Source organism: Culex pipiens, chromosome 1 (genome assembly GCF_016801865.2).
Source record: "Culex pipiens pallens isolate TS chromosome 1, TS_CPP_V2, whole genome shotgun sequence".
Lineage (NCBI taxonomy): Eukaryota > Metazoa > Arthropoda > Insecta > Diptera > Culicidae > Culex > Culex pipiens.
The window spans coordinates 29,714,255-29,735,415 of record NC_068937.1 but is presented as its reverse complement, the minus strand read 5'-3'; the positions used below and the strand labels follow the sequence as shown (position 1 = coordinate 29,735,415).

Here is a 21,161-nt window from a genome sequence, read left to right as displayed (position 1 = left end):
ATTACTTAAATTACTAAAATTACTACAATTACAAGAATTACTAAAATTACTTAAATTACTAACATTACTAAAATTACTAAAATTACTAAAATTACTAAAATTACTAAAATTACTAAAATAACTTAAATTACTAAAATTACTAAAATTACTAAAATTACTAAACTTACTAAAATTACTAAAATTACTTAAATTACTAAAATGACTAAAATGACTAAAATTACTAAAATGACTAAAATTACTAGAATTACTAAAATTACTTAAATTACTAAAATTACTAAAATTACTAATATTACTAAAATTACTTAAATAACTAAAATTACTAACATTACTAAAATCACTAAAATAACTAAAATTACTAAAATTGCTAAAATTACTAAAATTACTAAGATTTCTAAATTTATCAAAATTACTAAAATTACTATAATTTCTAAAATTACTAAAGTTACTATAATTACTGGTTGCTTTGGAGAATTTGAACGGTTCGCGTCGCGGTAAACAAGTCGGATTTTCGTTGCCGTTTCCGTCTTTTTTCCCCCCGATTGTGTGTGTTTTTCGGTCCGAGCGGTTTCGCGTTTTCGCATTTTATTTGGTTTTATCTTTCCACAGCCGGCTTTGAATTATTTATGCTAAACTCAACACCAAATAACCGGGAATAATCTCATCCGCATTCTCTGACTGTTTGCCTTGAGAATGCATAATACATCACATCATTAAACAAAATTTATTGATTATTGGGTCGCATCATCATCCTCTATGATGAATCCTGGCCATTACCCTTTCCCACTAACAAAATCCCAAGTAGAAGTAGTTTTCCGGCACACGTGGGGGTGTGGATATCGTATAGAACCCACCCTTTGTAGCAACCTGTGCTAACTAACATTCCCGTCCCAATCCCCCCGAGATCTACAAACTGACATGGCGGGCGCCGTTGGTGGCCAATGACTGTAACCTATTTGCTTCAGATCTAGTTTTAATGATCTTGATGTTTTATCTTTTCAACGCATTCATACATGCTGTTGATAAGGGAAACACCATTAGATCGTTTAAGCGTATGGTCAGTTGTATTGATAGGATATTACGGTCCTGTTCAGCAACGGAGAAGGACAACCATGGGTGGTCTCTCATGCTCATGCTCATGCTCATGCTCAAAGTTACTATAATTACTAAAATTACTAAGACTACTGAAATAACTAAAATTACTGAAGTTACTAATATTACTAAAACTACTAAAATTACAAAAAAACTGAAAATTACTCATAGAAACTGAAAAAAACTAAAATTAATTAAATAATCAAATCATAATAACAAACTAATCTTACTAAAATTATCAAAAACCACTCAATTAAAATAAAATAAAATAAATAACTAGAATTTCTAAAATTAGGACGATGCTAATATTTTTCAAAAACTTTAAATAAAATTTGTACCAGCCTTACTCAAATAAAAAAAAACTAAACTAGAATTACAAGAAAAAATGTTATTATAAACACTTAAAATAATGCAACAATTGCAAAATACAAAAAAAAAATGTAAAAAATTAAAATGCAAATACAAATCTAATAAGGCAAAATGAATTTCTGACCAAAAGACCTAAGCACCTGAAGACTTGAAGACGACTTACTTTAAAGATGGAAATAAAAACAATTTATAAGAATCGTTATTTTTGATTTTTTGCAACACAATTTTTTTGTATTTTTGTAATTTTGTAATATGATGAAAACAATTTTGATTTTCAATGAAAAAAAAAATCAGTCCACGAAAATGTCAAGTGAGTGTGAGTCACTGAGAATGAATTAATGAGAAAGTGAGAAAACTTGGTTCAGTGAGATTTAAAATAATGAGCGATGATATGTAATTTATATGAAATTGATTTAAATTTCAATATTGAATAGCATCTGAGATTTTATTTCAGATCAGAATCCAATCTCTACATTTTGGGGATCGTTCATTCTAACAAAAAAAATATCATGAGTCAAGAACCAATCCCTTAACACTTCCCCCCTCTCCTTCCAGATCCTCGGACGAAATCTACGGCTTCTCGAACGTCCCGCTCGCGGAAGCCACGCGCCAAAAATCACTCGCCATGGTCGATCTGCTCCTAAAATACGGCGCCAAAGACGACCAGTCGGTCGCGCTGAGCATCGCGATCCAAAACTCGGACGAGCAGATCGTGTGCCGGCTGCTGTCGATCAAGGCGCACGCCGACCCGGACTACAAGATCAACAAGAAGGCGTTCGCCGGCGAGACGGAGTACAGTGCGTTGCCGCTGGTGGGAAGTTTTACGTACAGTTCGTTGTTTCCCAGCGTGGCTACGATGATCAACTGGCACAGCAACAACTGCCGGCTGTCGGTGGTGAAGATGGGTTGGTTGAGCGAGGCGGTTCTGGCGTGTAATCCGAAGCTGAAGGGTCATCCGAGGTGTGCGCAGCTGTCGTTGGGGGCGTTGACGAGGATTGACATTTCGCATAACTGCTTGACGGTGCTTCCGGCGGAGATTTTGACGTTGGGGAGTTTGCGATATTTGAACGTGGCGCAGAACAAGATTGAGCGCATTCCAGGGATGGAGGAGATTGATCCGGGTTCGGTTTATCAGCCTCAGAAGAGGCGATCTTCGAAGGTTTCGCAGTTGGAGTATAGTTGTCCGGTGCTGGAGGAGTTGTACCTGCAGGACAACCGGCTTGAGTGCATTCCACCGAGGTTGTTCTTGCTGCCGAGTTTGTCGATCTTGGACGTGTCGAACAACAAGCTGCAGGAACTTCCGTTTGAGCTGTGGAAGTCGCCGAAGTTGAAGGAGTTCAATGTGGCGTTTAACTTTTTGAAAGATCTACCCTCGCTGCCGAACGTTGCGGAGGTTGGCGGGGACGCAACGGAGCCGCCCTCTCCGGTGACGGAAGCTTGTCTGTTCCAGGGGTATTCGTACGAGGACAGTAACGACTCGTTGACGCGGAATCGCTTGGTTGCCAGCTTGGAGATCGTCAAGCATCACATTTGGTCCAAGTCGTTGGAGGTCACCGATCAGGAGTTGAGGTTACCGGACTCCAAGAATGACAACACCGTCTCCCAGCTGAGCAGTCTGAATCTTGCCAACAACCTGTTCACCAGCATTCCACTTGCCCTGCCCTGTCTTGCCGTGAACCTCACTCGTCTCAACATGTCGTACAACAGCTTGCGATCGATGGGTCACGTAACGAGCTACCCGGCGTCGCTGAAACAGCTCGACCTGGGTCACAACGAGATCAGCTGTTGGCCCAGCTTGCCGCGGATCGCCGCTTCGGACCCGCACCTGATGTGCTACAACCCGCAGGAACCGAAGAAGAACAGCTCGAAGAGTTCGGTCGCGAGCAGTGGAAGCTCGGGGACACCGTACTCGAACGAGATCACGGTCGTCAAGTCGAGTACCAGCTCGAACAACATCACCTCGTTGCGGACGGCGGTGTTGAAGAGTGTTTGCGTGCATCGGCGGCATTTGAGGTTGGAGTCGTTGAGGACGCTGGTGCTGGCGGACAACTCGCTGACGAGAATTCAACTTTCCACGGATGATGTCACGACGCTCGGGGAGTCGGAGGACGCCGAGTGGAGTTTGATTGGGGTGGCCAAGTCGCGGTTGATCTTCCCGAACCTCTCTATGCTGGATATTAGCAACAACTCGCTGAAGGAGATCCCGCCGTCGATTCACGAGTTGACGAACCTGAGCGTGCTGAACATCAGCGGGAACATGGACATTACGGAGCTTCCGCCGCACATGGGACTGCTGTCCCGGTTGTGGAATCTGAACACGCGAGGGTGCTCCCTCCAGGACCCGCTGCGATCGATGATCGATAGCAAGAAGTACAAAACCATGGACATCATCGGCTACCTCAAGTCGGTGTACGAGGACGCAAGACCGTACGCCCGCATGAAGCTGATGGTCGTCGGAGTTCAGGGCATCGGCAAGACCAGCCTGCTCGACCAACTCCGCAACGAAGGCCCCTCCCGCAACAAGAAGCAGGTCGATCACTGGGCCAAACGGATGGGCCACAAAAACATCAACACCAAAACCAGCCGCGGCATCAACATGTCCACGGTCGGCGTCGACATCGGCGACTGGGTCTGCGAGAAGAAGCTCCGCGGCCACTCCACCCACGGTCCCGTCATCTTCCGGACTTGGGACTTTGGCGGCCAGAAAGAGTACTACGCCACCCATCAATACTTCCTCTCCAAGCGTAGTCTCTACCTCGTCCTCTGGCGGATCATCGACGGCCGAAAAGGCCTCGCCGAAGTGCTCCAATGGCTCGGCAACATCCAAGCCCGTGCCCCCAACTCCCCCGTCATCATCGTGGGAACGCACTACGACGCCGTCGGCGAAACCCTCCCCGCGAAAAAAGCCGAAGAACTCCAACAGATCATCCGCGATCGCTTCATCGCCGTGTCGGACGCCGAGAAGATCGGCCTGCCGCGCGTGCTCGACTCGATCGAGGTCAGCTGCAAAACCGGCCACAACGTCAAACTGCTCGCGAACCTCATCTACGACACGGCGTTCTCCCTGCGATCGCCCGGCTGCAAGGATCTCCTGCTCTACCAACGCGTCCCCGCCAGCTACCTCGCGCTGGAAGACGTCGTTGGAACCATTTCCTCCTCACTGCGCCAATTCGGAGCGGACCCGGTCCTGGACTCGGATCGCTACCGGCAAGCCGTTACGCAGGAGATGCAGCTGCGGGGCTTCAAGGGATTCCGGGATTGGTCCGAGCTGAATCAGGCGACGATGTTCCTGCACGATAATGGGGTGCTGCTGCATTACGACGATGCGACGTTACGGGATCTGTACTTTTTGGATCCGCAATGGCTGTGTGATATGTTGGCGCACGTTGTGACGGTGCGGGAGATTAATCCGTTTGCGCGGACCGGGGTGATGAAGATGGACGATCTGCAGCACGTGTTCAAGAGTTCGTGTCTGGGGACGAATGATAATAGGAGGTAAGAGAAGGTCAAGATCGTAATTGTTTTCAGACGAATGATACAATTGTCTTTGATTTTAGCTACATTGTTAGCTTGCTGAACAAATTTGAGGTTGCACTTTCGTGGGATGCACGAACGCTGCTGATTCCTTCGCTGCTTCCGGTGGAAGAAGACAGTACTGCGGAACGAGTTGTTACTGTGAAGGTGAGTTCAACAAATCTCAATAAAAAAATCCAAATTCTCAAAATTCTTTTATTTTTTTTTAATTCTAGAAATTCTCCAAATTTATCAAAATAAAAAAAAATCAAAATTCTAAAATTCGCAGAATTTCAAAAAGTCTTACATTCTAAATTTCTAAAACTTTAAAATTTTAAAAATCTTAGATTGTAAAATTCTAAAATTCTAAAACTCTGAAACTTTCTGAATTCTTAAAATCTTCCAAATTATCAAAATTCTCATAATTCTCACAGTTTTCCAAATCTTTCAAAATACTGTTAATATTTCCTAGATTTCTAAATTCTTAACATTCTCCAAATTTTCAAAACACTCCAAATTTTTAAAATCTTCAAACCAGGTTTTTTTTCAAAATTCGCAAAAGCCTCCAAATTTTAGAAAATCTTTACATTTTCAAAATTTCAGTTTTCATAAAATTTTCATAATTCTCAAAATGCTCATAACTCCAAATTCTCAAAAATCTCATCATTATTTAAATTCTTCGAATTTTCAAAAAAATAAAAAAAATCCAAATTCTCAAAATAATCCAAATTCTCTCCAAATAATCTGAATTCTCCGAATTCTTTATATATCCCAAACCTTCCAAGTATTCCAAATCCTAAAATTTTTAAAAATTCTCCGTTTTATCAAAATCCTCCAAATTTTCAAAATTCTATTTTTTTAATGCTCCGAATTCTATAAATTTTCATAATTCTAAATTAAAAAAAAAATCAAAATTATCAATATTTTTTATATTTTTAAAACTTTAGTTTTCTTAATATTTTTAAAATTCTCAAAATGCCCCAACTTTTTAAAATCCTTAAAATTCTCAAAGCTATCAAAATTTTCAAAGATCTCAAAATTCAAAATTCTACAAATGCCCAAAATTCTCAAATTTCTGATTTTTTAAATCCAAAAAAATCTCAAAATTCTGAAATTCGCAAAAATTTTAAATTTTGAAAAGTCAAAATTTGTAAAATTCTTAAGTTTTTATATTTTTAAATTCTAAAACTTTGAAACTCTCTTAATATTCAAAATCATTCAAATTATCAAAATTCTGAAACTCTTTCAAAATCATCCAAATTATCATAATTCTCATAACTCTCTAAGATCTCAAAATACTTTAAATTTTCAAAATATTTCCCAATTGTCCAAATTTTTAAATATTTAAGATCCTCGAAGTTTTTAAGACTTTCAAAATTCCTTCAAATTTTAAAATTTTTCCATATTTTTAAAATTCTAAAAAAAAAAACTTACAATTTTATTTTTTTCTCTTAATTTCCAAAGTGTCCAAATTTTGAAAATTCTCAACCTTTTTAATATTTTCAAAGTTTCAAATTTTCAATTTTTTTATATTTTCATAACTTCAGCTCGCTCGCACATTTTCAAAAATCTCAAAATTCTTAAAATTCTATTTTTTTTTAATTTTGGAGATTTTCCATGATTCAAGTTTTCATAATTCTCAAATTCTCTGAATTCTCCATTTTTTCCAAATTTTCAAAATTCTCATTTTTTTTAAATTCTTCGTTTTTTTTTTAAATCTACAAATCTGGAGTTTTTTTAAAGGTCCAACAAACCAAATTTTCAGTTTGTGCTTTTTTAGTGTTTTTTAATACCCCTGACTCAAGGCGGTTTCAAAAACACCCAAAAAGCAAAAACTGGAAATATGGTTTATTGCACCATTTCAAAAAAAAAAATCCAAAAATTTTCAAAATTCCTAAAATTCTATTTTTTTCAAAGTTTTTTGAAGTATTTTCAAATTTTTAATATTTCCAAAAAATCAGTTTTCTTAAAATTTGCAGAATACTCTAAATTTTGAAATTTTCAAAATTAGAAAAAAAGCAAAAATTCTTCAATTATTTTAAATTATCAATTTGAAAAAAAAATCGAAAATTCTAAAACTCTTGAAATTCTCCAAAATCTCATAATCATTCATAATCTCCAAATTTTACAAATTTCCAAATTTAAAATATTCAAACTTCCATTTTTTTCAAAATTCTCAAAAGCTTCCAAATTTTCAAAATAATATTTTTTAAATTTCAGTTTTGTTAAAAAATTTCACAATTCTTAAAATTTTCAAAATATTCAAATTCTTAAAAAAAAATCAAAATCCTCTAAAATTTCCAAATCTTTAAACACTAAAAATGCTCAAAATTCTTAGAATTCTCCAAATTCTCAACATTTCAAATATTTTCAATATTTTCATAATTCTTTCAACTTCTTAAAATTATTTATTTTCTTTCGAAATTCTCAAAACTCACCAAATTAAAACAAAATACAATTTTTCACATTTCTATAAATATAAAAAAAATTCTCAAAATTCTTAAATTTCTCATAATTTTAAAAAATTCTTAGAATGCTCCAAAGTTTCAAAATTCTCCAAATTAAAAAAAAACGAATATCACAAAATTTTACAAATTTTCAAGATTCTTTAAATTCTATAATTCTTAAAATACTCTAAACCCTAAAAAATCTCAAAATTCTAAAATTTAATATTCTTTAGCTCTCTTCTCTAAAATCTCAAAATTCTCCAAATTTTCAAAATTATTCAAATTTCCAAATTTAAAATTTTCAAAATTTTCAAAAGCTTCTAAATTTTTTAAATACTTTTTTTTTAAATTTCTGTTTTGTTAAAATTCTCAAAATATTCAAATTTTAAAAAAAATCAAAATCCTTTAAAAAAAATCTAAAGCTAAATGCTTAAAAATCTAAAAATTCTTAAAATTCTCCGAATTTTCAACATTTTAAAAATTCTCCAAATTTTCTAAGTTCCTGAAATATTCTAAATCTCCAAATACTTTGAAATTTTTAAGATTCCTAAAAATCTAAAAAAAATCAGATTTCTTAAATTCTATTACATTGAAACTCATAATAATGTTTCATTTCACAGATCGCAACCCGCTCCAAGGGCTGGGTCATGCGCGCCACCCGTCGCAACCCGAGCACCACCTCGTACGAACCCGTGGTGCCCTCCGAGCCCCAAACGCCAACGCTAAACAACGCTTGCGACATCCAAACGCTGCCCCGGCCGGAGCAAACCATATCCCGTCTGCTGCTAATGTCCTACTTCCCGTCCGGCTTCTGGTCCCGGTTGATAACGCGAGTCCTGGCGGATGATCAGGTCGTTGAGGCCATTCGCAGTTTGTACCCGCTGGAGAAGCAAGCCGCGGCGGATCCGGACATTGCGCAGATGCTGAACCTGTCGTCGCACTGGGCGGTTTGGCAGACGGGGCTGGCGCTGTACTACGGGTCGACGTTGGTGTTCAAGATGCGGGAGATTTCCGTGACCTGTCCGGCTTCGCCGTATCGGAACCCGATGAATCGGTTCAAGCTGAAGCAGGACGGAATTTGGTGCGACATTGATTTGACGTCGTCGTCGATCTTGGAGATTTACTTCCCGTTGAACGCGCTCAAGGTGAGGAAGTTGGACGAAGTTGGGGCGGAGTTGACCGCGGTGGAGATCGAGGCGAACGTTCAGTGCGTTACGCAGCTGTTGGCGTTGAGCGTGGATCACATCGATCTGCTGCTTGAGGATTGGTATCCGACGCTGGGAACCAGGTTTGTGCACACTTCCGAAGGTCGCTTCTTGGTGACCCGCCTGGTTCCGTGTCCAAAGTGTTTACGGGATTGCGAAGATCGTCACGTGCCCAACTTCCCGTCCCAGGTGAAACCAACCTCGGCGTATGGGCCGGGTCAACGACCTACGCTTCATAAACGATTAAGCGTAGATCGCCGAGCGGAACTTGGGGAACCCAGCGGACTCAACGAACTCCCCGGGATTCTGAACGACTTGGTTCCGACCCGCAAGTCCCAGGACTCGGTTGGCTGGTCGGACTGTGATTCCGGCGTGGGCCAGGAGTCGGCGGACAGCTCGCGAGCGACCTCGATCGAGGGTCATCCGCTGGTCAACGCCGGAGACATGCCAGGACCGCCGAGCTACTCGTGGATGGTCGAGGAGTGTATTCTGGCGGCGTACGACAAAAAGTCGGTGGCGTGTCCCATCCACGGGGAGATCGAGCTGAGCCGGATTACGCCGGATGTGGTGAGTTGAGACGATCTTCAGAGGTGGATTTCCTAGATACTAACCAAATTTCTCCCCCGCAGAACTTCATGGATCTCTCGGAGAGCTACCTGATCAAGTCGGAGAACGTCAACCGGGGTCCCCTCCTGGGTCGCGGCGCCTTCGGCTTTGTGTTCAAAGCGACCTGCAAGACGCGCGGCTCCAAAGCGGTCATCCCCGTAGCAATGAAGATGCTCCAACCGGTTGCGCCGGGACCTCGGGCCCGTCAAAGTGCCATCATAGCGTACAAAGCTGCACTCGGCAAGTGGGAACGTGACCCGCTGCAGCACTCGTGCAAGGCGTACTGCACCGCCCGCCAAGAGCTGGCCGTCCTGCTAACGCTGCGACATCCGAACATCGTTCCGCTGATCGGAGTTTGTACGCAGCCGTTGGCGCTGGTGCTGGACTTGGCTCCGAAGGGTGCGCTGGACGCGGTCTTGCGGCACTTTAGGCGGAGTGGAGCCCGCATTGGGCCGTACTGCTTCCAGTCGCTGGTGCTGCAGGCGGCCAAGGCCATGGAGTACCTGCACCGGCGGAGGGTCATCTACCGGGATCTGAAGGCGGAGAACATACTGGTGTGGGAGTTCCCGGAGCCGCATGCGTGAGTAGATTTTTAGAATTTAGAAATTTCTAATTTGAAAATTTTAGAATTTCTAGATTTCCCAGAATTTTTAAAATTTCAAGAATTTTGAGAATTTCGAGAAATTCGAGGATTTAAAAAATATCGAAAGTTTTGAAAATTTCTAGAATTTCTAGAACTTCTAGAAATTTAAGAATTTCAGAAATTTTGAGAATTTCAGGAATTTTGGGAATCTCGTAAATTTTAAGAATGTCGAGAAATTTGAGAATTTCCAGAAATTCGAGGATTTAAAAAACATTTAAAAAAAATCCAAAACTTCGACAATTTTGAGAATTTCGAGAATTTCAGGAATTTTGAAAATCTCGAGAAATTCAAGAATGTCGAGAATTTTGAGAATTTAGGGAATTTTTAGAATTTATGGAATTTTGAGAACTTTGAAAATATCGATAAATTTCGATATTCGATAAATTCGATAATTTCTAAAATTTTGTGAATTTCGAGAATTTTAAGAATTTTGGGAATCTCGAGAATTTTAAGAATGTCGAGAATTTTGACAATTTACGAGTTTTGGGAATTTCAAAATATAAAAAAAATCAAAATGATCAAATTTTTTAAATTATCACAAATTGGGTACTAAAGCCCTATGTCAATTTTTATGTACAACGATAAAAAACACGATTAAAAACCATTTCTGATCACTTTTTTTTCATTTTAATGCAAAAAAAAAAATATTGACAAGACAACATTTTTTCGATGGATCAACTATGGTCCCCTTGGAACGAGCTGTCAAGTAGGACCTTTTCTGTCAAGAAGGGCCGTGAAGTTAATTTTAAAAAATTGAATTAAAAATCCATTTTAAATCCTTTGTGGTTGTTCAAAGGGTCATTGCACTCAGAAAAATAAGCTTTGTCGTTGAGAACAATAATATCACAAATTTAAGCTTAATTTTAGGACCCAATTCTGATCATTTTGAATTTTTTTTGACATTTTGAAAATTTTGAACATTTCGACGCCAACATTTCAAAAAGCATCATGTACAAACCATGCGTTTTGAGAAAAACGCATCACAATGTTGAGCATCCATTTTGAATTCCCATTTTAATATAAAAGCAAAATAAGATGTTCTAATGATAACAAACGATGAAAAACGTTGCTTTTATTGATACTTGATCATCCAAATTCAATAAAACATTATTTCCGTAATTTTATTTGAGAAAAACAAACATAACTTCTTTTGAAATCACCAACGTCTATATCACCCTGCTGTCATTGAGGGGGACGCTTTGTTATGATTCGTTTTTCTTCGCCGAATGTACATGGCGCTTTGTTCATGTTGCTTTTTTTTTCGTCACGAGGTTTATGTAGTCTTTTGTTTGACAGGTTGACAGGGCTATATAAACAGGGACTGCTGATGCCAGAGATTTTGTTTATGTTACTTTATTTAAAATCATGATTAAACAGACTTTACTGAAGTATCTTTTGCTCATTTTTTGTGGAGAGGTAGCTTATTAGGAGTACTTTTAGAATATGCAATAACCCAGAAAGTGTCAAAATGTACATGATGCCTTTTGAAATGTTACCGTCGATTTTGCAAATTTTCTCTAATTTCTAGAATTTTAAGAATTTCAGAAATTTAAAAAATTACAAAAAATCGAAAATTTTAGTTAAACAATTAAAAAAAAATAAAAATTTTGGGAATTTTTACAATTTTGCTAATTTTGAGAATTTCAAGAGTATCACGGATTAAAAAATATTTAAAGTTTTAAAATTTTTTAGAATTTTTAGGATTTTTAAAATTTCGAGAATTGTAGGAATTTTGGGAGTCTTGTGAATTTCAAGCATGTCGTGAATTTTTAGAATTTCTAGATTTTCGAACATTTTGAGAATTTCTGGAATTTTAAGAATGTCGAAAATTTTGAGAATTTCGAGAATTATGAGAATTTAGAGAATTTTTGGATTCTCGAGAATTTTAAGAATGTCGAGAATTTTGCGAATTTAGGGTATTTTGAGAACTTCGAAAATTTCTAAAATAAATAGATTTTTTTTGTATTTATAGGATTTAAAGAATTTCGAGAATTTGGATAATTTAAAACATTAAAAAAAATGATCATTTTGAAAACTTTGAAAATTTTATGAATTTCCAGAATTTTGAGAATTTCGGAAATTTAGAAAAATACAAAAATACAATTTCATAAATTTAGGGAATTTCAAAAATTACATCAATTGATTTTTTTTAGAATTTTGAGTTTTTCAAGAATATTGAGAATTATGATAATTTCGGGAAATTTTTAGAATTTCGAGAATTTTAAGAATGTCGAGAATTTTGACAATTTAAGAGTTTTGGGAATTTCAAAATATAAAAAAAAATTCAAAGTGATCAAAATTTGTATAATTATCACAAATTCTGATCATTTTGAATTTTTTTGACATTTCAAAAATTTTGAACATTTTGCAAATTTCTATAATTTCGAGAATTTTAAGAATTTCAGACATTTAAAAAATTACAAAAAAATCGAAAATTTCGAAAATTTTAAGAATCTTGACAATTAAAATTTTTAAGAATGTCGAGAATTTTGTGAATTTAGGGTATTTTGAAAACTTCGAAAATTTCTATAATTTCTAGAATTTGTAGAATTTATAGGATTAAAAGACTTTCGCGAATTTTGATAATTTAAAACATTAAAAAAAAAATCATCATTTTATGATTTTCTTGAATTTTGAACATTTCGGGAATTTAGAAAAATACAAAAAAATCGAGAATTTCATAAATTTAGGGAATTTCAAAAATTACATCAACTTTGTGAACTTGAATTTTTTTTTTGAGAATTTTGAGTTTTCCAAGAATTTTGATAATTATGATAATTTCGGGAATTTTAGGAATTTCGAGAATTTAGAGGATTTTGTGAATTTTAAGAATTTTTGAATTCTCGAGATTTTCTAGAACTTGTAGAATTTTGAGAATTTCTGGAATTTTGGGAATCTCGAAAATTAAAAAAATGTCGGAAATGTTGAGAAAAGTTTTAAAAATTTCGAGAATTTCGAAAATTTAAAAAAAAAATCTAGAAGTTTTGAATTTTAGGAATTTTGGGATCTTAATAATTTCAAGAATGTCCAGAATTTTTAGAATTTTGCGAATTAAAAAAAACAGGATTCTCTCGAATTTCAAGAATTTCGAAAATTTCGAGAATTTTTTGATTTTAAAGATTAAGGAAATTCGAAAAATATTCGAAATTTTTAAAATGTTATTTTTTTAATTTTTGATATTTTCGAATTTTTTAATGTTCTCAATTTGAGAATTTTGAAAATATGGATTTTTTCAAAAAAATTTGACATTTTGAAAATTTCTAAAAATTTTCAAATTTTGAGAATTTTGAAGATTTCGAAAACTTTAGGAATTTCGGAAATCTTTTGAAAATTTCAAGAATTATGAAAAAATTCTAGAAGTTTAGAATTTTAAATTTAAAGAGTTTTTAGAACTTTAAGAATTTTAAGAATTTTAAGAATTTTAAGAATTTTAAAATTTTTAAGAATTTTAAGAATTTTAAGAATTTTAAAAATTTAAAGAATTTAAAGAATTTTAAGAATTTTAAGAATTTTAAGAATTTTAAGAATTTTAAGAATTTTAAGAATTTTATTTTTTTTTAGAATTTGAATAATTTTATGAATTAGTATTTTAAAATAACATTTCCTCAAATCTTCTCATTCCAGTGACGACCACCCCGCCAACTCGGTCCACATTAAGGTCGCCGACTACGGCATCAGCCGCATCACGCTGCCGTCCGGTTCCAAGGGCTTCGGTGGCACCGAGGGCTTCATGGCGCCGGAGATAATGCGCCACAACGGCGAGGAAGAGTACACCGAGAAGGTGGACTGCTTCTCGTTCGGGATGTTCCTGTACGAGTTGATTGCGTTGCGGCAACCGTTCGAGGGTCACGAAGCCGTTAAGGAGTGCATCCTGGAGGGGGGCCGTCCGGTGCTGACGCAACGCGAGACGCAGTTTCCGTCGTACTGTTTGGATTTGATGGTGCTGTGCTGGGATCAACAGCCCAAGGTTCGCCCTTCGGCTAGTCAGATTGTGTCGATTGCGAGCGCGCCGGAGTTTACCCACCTGATTGACGTGATCTCGCTGAACCACATCGGGAACGCGATGGACGGAATTTCGTGCCAGATTGCAAGCGGGGAGGACGAGACGGTGATTTCCGGGTACGAGCTGTGGTTCCCGTGCTCGAACTCGCGCGTTGACATTCTGCTCGGGTCGAACAAGGGCTGGCAGCAGTACCACCGGATTCTGTGTCCGGCGATTGGGACGCCGGTTAAGACCGCCAGCGGAAGTGGTTACCACTCGCAGCCGACGACGCCGCACTCGGTCAAGCAGATCAAACTTACGACGGCTTGTATTGTGGAGAAGAACGTGTGGATTGGAGACGCCGAGGGAAACATCTACGCGTTCAACGCGTCCGACTGCAGTCACCAGTTCTCGTACGCCCTGGAACCGGCCCAGCCCTGTCCGGTCGTAGCTCTAGTCTACCTGAAGCGATTCTCGCGAGTGGCCGCAGGTCTCGAAAACGGACGACTCTTCCTGCTGGACTCAACGCTCACGCCGAGCACGTCGGTCTCCGCCGAAGGGAGCTTCGTCCTGTCCGAGCTGGGTTCCGGCGAGCAGCTGTTCAGCGTGTGCCCCCTGTGGCGGAACGAGACGGAGTGCGAGCTGTGGTGTGGCGAAACGGACGGAGCGATGAACGTGTTCTCGCTGAAGAACTCGCACGTGTCCGGTCAGCACCATTTGACGCACTTCCAGACGCCGATTCCGACGCGGGGGTTGACGGTGGCGTTGCTGGAGGCTTCCGATGATTTTGTGTACTCGTACGTGGCGCCCGGGTGCATTTTGTACCAGTGGAGGTCCAGTGGGAAGCAGATCGAGAATAGGCTGGACTGTTCGAAGTTGGTGCCGTGCTCGGAGAGTTTGAAGAGTATCGCGATCGATGAGCACCTGAGTCCCGGGAAGTGTCAGGTAAGAAGCAGTGGGTAATTTGCATTTCTCAAACAAAAATAGAAATCAGTAAGCTGGAATCAACAACAGTTGGAAAAATGACAGTAACAGCCAAGCCTAGTTTGACTGTGGTGGATGGAAAGGTAGCAAATGATTTGACAGAATCCAAATCTTAAGCATGCTTCATTTGCTCGCGATCAAGCTATACAACTTGTCAACTTAGCTGTAGAGTTACTTATTCGGCGAAAATCTCTTCGAGTTTGGGCTTTCATCCCCTCAATGCGTATATGCGAACCATGGAACCACTGCTTAAGGTAGCTTATCGACTTGAGTTGGCACGTTAACGAAGTCACGCCAGAAAGAAGGAAACTCTATCTCGGTAAACACCGAAAGGAAGTTCTCCTAGAGAGATTTGCTGTGATTTTGAAGCTAATCAACAGCAAAGCAGATATAAATGTGGATGCGTTCGCAGAATACGCAGAAGAAACGAGGAAACGATATAGTAAATTGCACGGATTTTGACCACTATTCTTCCAATCGGATATTTTTCCGAAGAAGCTGGAGAATCCTGAAATAAAAGCATTCGCCATTTTCGGAAACACGGCGAACGTAAGTTCAGTCGGAAAGTCGCAATTGAAGACGTTTTCAAGTAACTTTTTGTGAACGGCAACTCCGTTGATTTGATTTGGAGTCGGTTTTGAAAGAGTACTTTATCCTAAGGTCAATTTGCAATGTCAATCCAAAAATTATGGAAAATATCGCGTTACCTTGTTTCTCCCTACTCTTAGGCACTTGAAGTTCCCGTCCGTGTTTGGGAAGTGGTATGCAACGAAACTAGTAAATGGTCATTTTGACATTATTGGCCACAACCTGGAGTGGCCGGTGCCCTCAGAGATGTTCAGTGAGGAGGACATTTACCGATCCGTACTAGGGACCTATATAGGGAAATGAAATGTTTTGGGAGAAATTTCGAACACTCTAAGTCATTCAAAGGTTACTTTCGGCAATATTCTGGCTACAAGAAGAGAGCAAGCATGTGATTCCCTTTTGATGTAGGCAATCTCAAATTCTCAGATCTATAAAACTCGATATCTCTGGAACAAAACATATTCCTTTCTGTAAATAACTTGCAGGGGAGTACGATGGTGAGGTCAAATAAAATAAATAAATTGAAGTGTTTTGAGATTCCAATATTTTTGATCACAGAAATGGATTCTACGTCTGATTCCATTCAACATTTAGTCTATGACCGACCTTCTATGATTTGTGGTCCCCGAGCTATCGCCGTTTGAAAATCGAATAGAAGTCGATTTTTTGGGGAGGTACAAATATGTTGTCCGTTTTGGATGAAATTCGGAATTCTTGCATGTTTTGACAGTATCAACTCTGCCCTGTCAAATTTGAGCAGAATCGGAGAAGGTAACTTTCAAATGCTGTTCCGCTTCATATGGAATGAACCGTACATAAAACCATACCAAAAGAACGACTTCTTGGCCGAACCACGACCATGCACTACGCGAACACTCCTGGAGTTCCGGCAAATCTTCTCCGAACAGGCTACGACGGGCAGCACACCGAGCGAAATTTTTGTTTTCTGTTCCGACCTGTTGGCAGAACTTCTCCGTTCATACTACGGGCATCACACGCACGACCATGCAAATTGCCGACACAACACAGGAACCGGAGTCAACTTCCGACCGCAGCGAAACTGAGAACCGATTTTGTTCGGATGGGGAAGAAACTCGACATTAAACGGCACGCTTCGAGAAAAAACATAAATGGCGTTAACCAAATAGGCTGGCAGAGCAAACGTCATAAACAAAAATAGACTGGCAGAAATGTTACTGATTTTCAGCAAATTTGATACGGTTTACTGATGTTTAAGCTAAGTGATTTTTCACGTTAAAAAAAATGCAATTTTCACGGGGACCACTATTCGAAAACACCAAATTTTACGGGCGTGAAAATATTAAAATAGACTTTTAATTTTTATGATAAGCATCCAGAAAATTTATTGTACTAAGCTTAAACTAAGTGATTTTTCAAGCTGAAAACTTCATGTTTTCAAATGCACAAATCATCAAATTTTGTTGGAATTTCACAGGCATAAGAAAAAAAAATATTTCAGAAGATGGCTGGGAATTTCATAATATTATAAAGCACTATTATTCACTAAACATTTCAAGGTATTTTGAAAAAATATTTTGTTTGTCCCTGAATATAAAATAATCACTTAAAATCAAATTTCGGGCATTTTTTTTTCAATTGAAGCATTATGCTTTATACTTTTTTTAAGTTGTGCTATGTACCTACTGTGAAATAAAATAGAAAATATCAACCATCAACACAAAATCTTGAAGTACAACGAGTACCGTCATCAGGGGTGACATTGGGTCATACAAAAATGCTGAAATTTGTTTGACCCAATCTCACCCCCAGACCCAATGTCACCCCTGTATATTTGGAAAAGCCTAAAAGTGTAAATTTTTACTTAAATTAGCGCTTTAATCGAATAACAATGTCAACAATCGATAGCAGTAATTTTTTAATGAAAAATTCTAAACTTAGCAATTGGGGGAGGAGAGGGGGGCCCTATTTTTCAGGACAATTTTAAAAAGAGTAGGTGTGACAATTAGCCTAAATGCTTGCAATTTTACTTGCTAAACTATGTTTTTGAAATTTGAATTCGAATTTTGTTTAGCTTTAATAAGGTATGTTTAGCATTAATTTCTTATTAAATGTTTCAACAGTTCTGTTTAAATGTTATTCCTTTCAAATCTTAGAGCTCAACTGAAGAGTTCAAAAAGTAAATATCTCGTATAAATTTGTTTTTTATGCATTTATTTCGTAAAATTCTTAAATTGCACGGGATTTCGCGGAAAATGTAAAATTTCACGTTTCACGAAATCGTGGAAATTTACCAACCCTACTAATTTTCATTAATTTCAAAAGGCGAATGCTGAATTTAAGTAAAAATAGGAGAAGTGAAAATTTTCACTTATCTAATTTACTGAAAACGAGCATCAGAATTTGGTGTGTAAGCTCCTGAAAAAGCATTTTTCGCGGCCAAATAGCAATGAATACAGTGAGTCAATATTTGTCCGTACACCCCCCCCCCCCCCCCCGGGCGGAAACTTTTTGTGATGTAAAAGTACATAATTTTTTTGTGATGAAAAAGTGCATAAAATTCGGCTAAAGTACCAAGTTTGTGGGTCTCGTGGCGCAGGGGTAGCGGCTTCGGCTGCCGATCCCGATGATGCTATGAGACGCGGGTTCGATTCCCGCCTTATCCACTGAGCTTCTATCGGATGGTGAAGTAAAACGTCGGTCCCGGTTTCTCCTGTCTCGTCAGAGGCGCTGGAGCAGAAATCCCACGTTAGAGGAAGGCCATGCCCCGGGGGGCGTAGTGCCAATAGTTTCGTTTTTTTTTTACCAAGTTTTAAACATCAAACGACAAGGCAGAATGTCCTCTTTAAGATTCAATCATTGGATTTGTAAATAACTTATTCTAAAAAAATACCAAAATAGTTTACTGAAAAAAGTTAACAAAAGAGGTCAAATAGTTGTCCGTACCCCTAATAAAAGTACAAAATCGGATCGATTTAAGTGAATTCTTTTATGAAATGTTGTTGCTGTGTCAAATACAAGTATCTATAGCCAGATTGTAACAACTTTGAACTTCTGATAACTTTGTTTAGTAAGTTTATATAAAAATTGGTTAAAATTTAGTTTAAAACTTATCAAAACATTAGTTAATAAACAACTATTTTTATATAATTTCTATTTTATGTTGTAAGAGTCTCTATTGAACAAGTTTCAACAATATTTGTTCAAAAAATACATTGATTTCATCTTTTTTATTGACATTTTTCGACCAAAAATACTGTTTCGGAACAAATACGTTTAAAAATCCGGATTATCCCGGAACCGGTTTATCCACCAGAGGGAAATTTTATGGTGGTCAGATAAAGGAGAAAAAATCTGAAATTTGAAAAACAAAAAGCAACAAATGCAAAATATTCTGATCCATGCCGGTACAGAAATTCTCAGCACGAAAAAAAATAATTTCAAATTCAGACTAGGGACTCGTAATCGGGCAACCAGCAGCGCGTGTAAGAGTGAGCCACTAATCGCAGGAGACTTCCTCTGGCAGCCACAAGAATGCGCTGAAAGATAAAAAAAAATATGCCGATAATAGATTTTGCGTGGGCAGCAGGGCATTCTCGTTAGACGAGAATAGGCGTTGGAATTGTTTTTGTAAAATGCTTGAAAAAGTAATAGGAATAACTTTTGCTAAAAATCAACATAATCAGAACTGTTCACAAAAACTGTTCTATTGTTTGTTGTACTTGGTTTAAGTAAATGTCCAGAAAATCCCCGTATTATCGAGCAGCATTCCGATACCACCGCTTAGACTGATGGGAAAGGGTAAATATTTTTTTTTTGTTTTGTTGGCGAAATTGTGGAGAGCTGCTGAGTATTTTGTTTTATGGGTTTATCTGGGAAATAAAAAATGTGTACAACATAAACCTAATTCCCTGCAACTTCTAATAACTAAAACCTTCTTCCTTCAGGTTTCCACGATGGCCGCCCTGAACGGCGAACTGTACGTCGGAACCACGTGGGGTTGCATCATAATCGTGGAGAAACTCTCGCTGCGCCCCATCACCATCTTCCGTCCCTTCGAGGAGGACGTTCGCTGCATAGTTCCGCTGTATGGGGGTCCCGTTCCGATGGTGGTTACCGTGGGCCGCGGCTACCGGTCGCTGATTGACCGGTACACGGATTTCACGACCGGCCAGGTGGCGACCCCGTCGGCATCGTCCCAGGACAAACGTCTCAAGGAGGCACTGCTGAAGGATCGTTCGAATAATATGCACGCGCTGATTTGGACCGCGGAACATTGGACGCCGGTTTAAAAGGGAGAGGATGTTGAGAAGATTCCTTTATTTTTCTGTGATTTTTTGCTAATAGTGAGTTTTGATAGGATAAGTGAGAGAGCTAGCTGATAAACATATTTCGCGCGCGCATGATAACAAATGTTCCCATTATGAAACCAAGTTTTAAACTAATTTAACAAAGAGGATAGCCGATTTTCCTTCGCTAAAACTAAACTAAATCTAAACTATTAAGTCGTGTTTCCGATTGTGAGATTAACCTGTTGTGAGACGAATAAAGAAAGTGATTCAAATCGTACTAAAATAAATGCGTTTTTTTGTATCTAATTTCAAATTTATTCCCCCTCACTCATCCCCAATGCCCAGCTTCGTCTTCAAATTCCGCCTCAGCCCGGGTTTGGCCAAATCCAGCGGCGTTTTCTCCTCCTTGTTCTGAACCGTCCCCGAGGCGCCATGCTCCACCAGCAACAACGCACACGAGTTCTGCTCGTCCTCACAGGCCAAATGCAACGCCGTATTCCCCTCGGCGTTCTGCACGTCCGCCCGAGCTCCGTGCTCCAGCAGAAACTTCAAAATCTCTTGCCGCCCTTGCGACGCCACCCGGTGCAACGGCGTATCGTTCCGTCCGTCCACGACGTTCACGTTGGCGCCTTGCTCCACCAGAAACTTGGCCACCTCGGTATGGCCCTTGGAGCAGGCGTACTGCAGCGACGAGTGGCCCTGCCAGTTCCGGTGGTCAATCGAAGCCCCCTTCGCCAACAGCAGACGAACCGTGCCGAGGTGACCTCCCAGGGTGGCCAGAACCAGCGGAGTGGCGTTGGTATCATCCGTTGCTTCCAACTGTTCGGGCGCCTTCTTCAGCAGTTCCTCCACCAGGAGTTCCCGGCCGCGGAGGGCGCCCCAGTGGATCAGGAAGCGGTCGTTCTAAAATTACGGAACATTAGAAAACAACTTTTGGGAAATTTCAAACAAACCAACCGAGTCCTTCTTTGTGATGAGAGAAGGGTTCTTCGAGATCATTTCCTCCAGGACGTGGTAGTCCTGGGTGGCCAAATCGTACAGCGGAATGTCCTTGTCCATCGTTTCTAGATTGCCCGGATTGAACCCCTGCTTGAAATGCGAATGAGTCGTCAGTTTTGTTGATGTCGGCTGTCAAACCGTAATTTTGAGGTTAATCAAAATATAAACACAATGCTGTCAGTTTGCTGTGGTGAGAAAACAGTGCGGTGGTGAGTTTGAAACGAATGGCGCGTGAAAGTTGTGTGACAATTTTGTTGCGTGTGGAGTGGAAATGGATCTGCCGAGATGCGCTGGACTGGAACCCCCAAGGATAACGCGGTTGGGGCAGACCAAGAAGCTCATGACGGAGAAGCCTCCACCAAGAAATCAGTGCTGTTGACGGGGCGCTGAGCTGGCGCCAAGTGAAAGCAAAAGCAGAGAATCGTCAGCAGTGGAAACCCTTCAACCCTTTGCTCCACTGGGGAG

The 21,161-nt window shown here is 39.2% G+C and overlaps 2 protein-coding genes across 6 annotated transcripts in view; one reads left to right on the top strand and one right to left on the bottom strand.

Moving 5' to 3' along the window:
- LOC120426024 (leucine-rich repeat serine/threonine-protein kinase 1) overlaps window positions 1-19,738 on the top strand; it is a 46,653-nt gene extending 26,915 nt beyond the window's left edge. For all 5 annotated transcript variants that reach the window (XM_039590701.2, XM_039590699.2, XM_039590698.2 and 2 more), the window contains 6 exons: window positions 2,014-4,953; window positions 5,016-5,139; window positions 8,039-9,190; window positions 9,253-9,809; window positions 13,497-14,799; window positions 19,353-19,738. In XM_039590701.2, coding sequence (XP_039446635.1) covers window positions 2,014-4,953; window positions 5,016-5,139; window positions 8,039-9,190; window positions 9,253-9,809; window positions 13,497-14,799; window positions 19,353-19,697 — 6,421 coding nt within the window. In that variant the 3' untranslated portion in view covers window positions 19,698-19,738. The remainder of the gene's footprint in view (window positions 1-2,013; window positions 4,954-5,015; window positions 5,140-8,038; window positions 9,191-9,252; window positions 9,810-13,496; window positions 14,800-19,352) is intronic.
- A 231-nt stretch (window positions 19,739-19,969) lies between these two features.
- Window positions 19,970-20,840, bottom strand: LOC120426025 (26S proteasome non-ATPase regulatory subunit 10-like). Its single transcript, XM_039590704.2, has 2 exons — window positions 20,655-20,840; window positions 19,970-20,600 (listed from the first exon to the last, which is right to left on the bottom strand). Exons 1-2 carry the CDS (start codon window positions 20,754-20,756, stop codon window positions 20,022-20,024), a joined length of 681 nt encoding a protein of 226 aa, XP_039446638.1. The 5' UTR covers window positions 20,757-20,840; the 3' UTR covers window positions 19,970-20,021.
- Between the last annotated feature and the right edge of the window lie 321 nt (window positions 20,841-21,161).

Coding starts and splice junctions, on each gene's coding strand:
- LOC120426025 (XM_039590704.2), bottom strand. CDS start 20,756: ATGGACAAGGACATTCCGCTGTACGATTTGGCCACCCAGGACTACCAC. Junction 20,601..20,654: donor TCATCACAAAGAAGGACTCG/GTTGGTTTGTTT, acceptor CCGTAATTTTAG/AACGACCGCTTCCTGATCCA.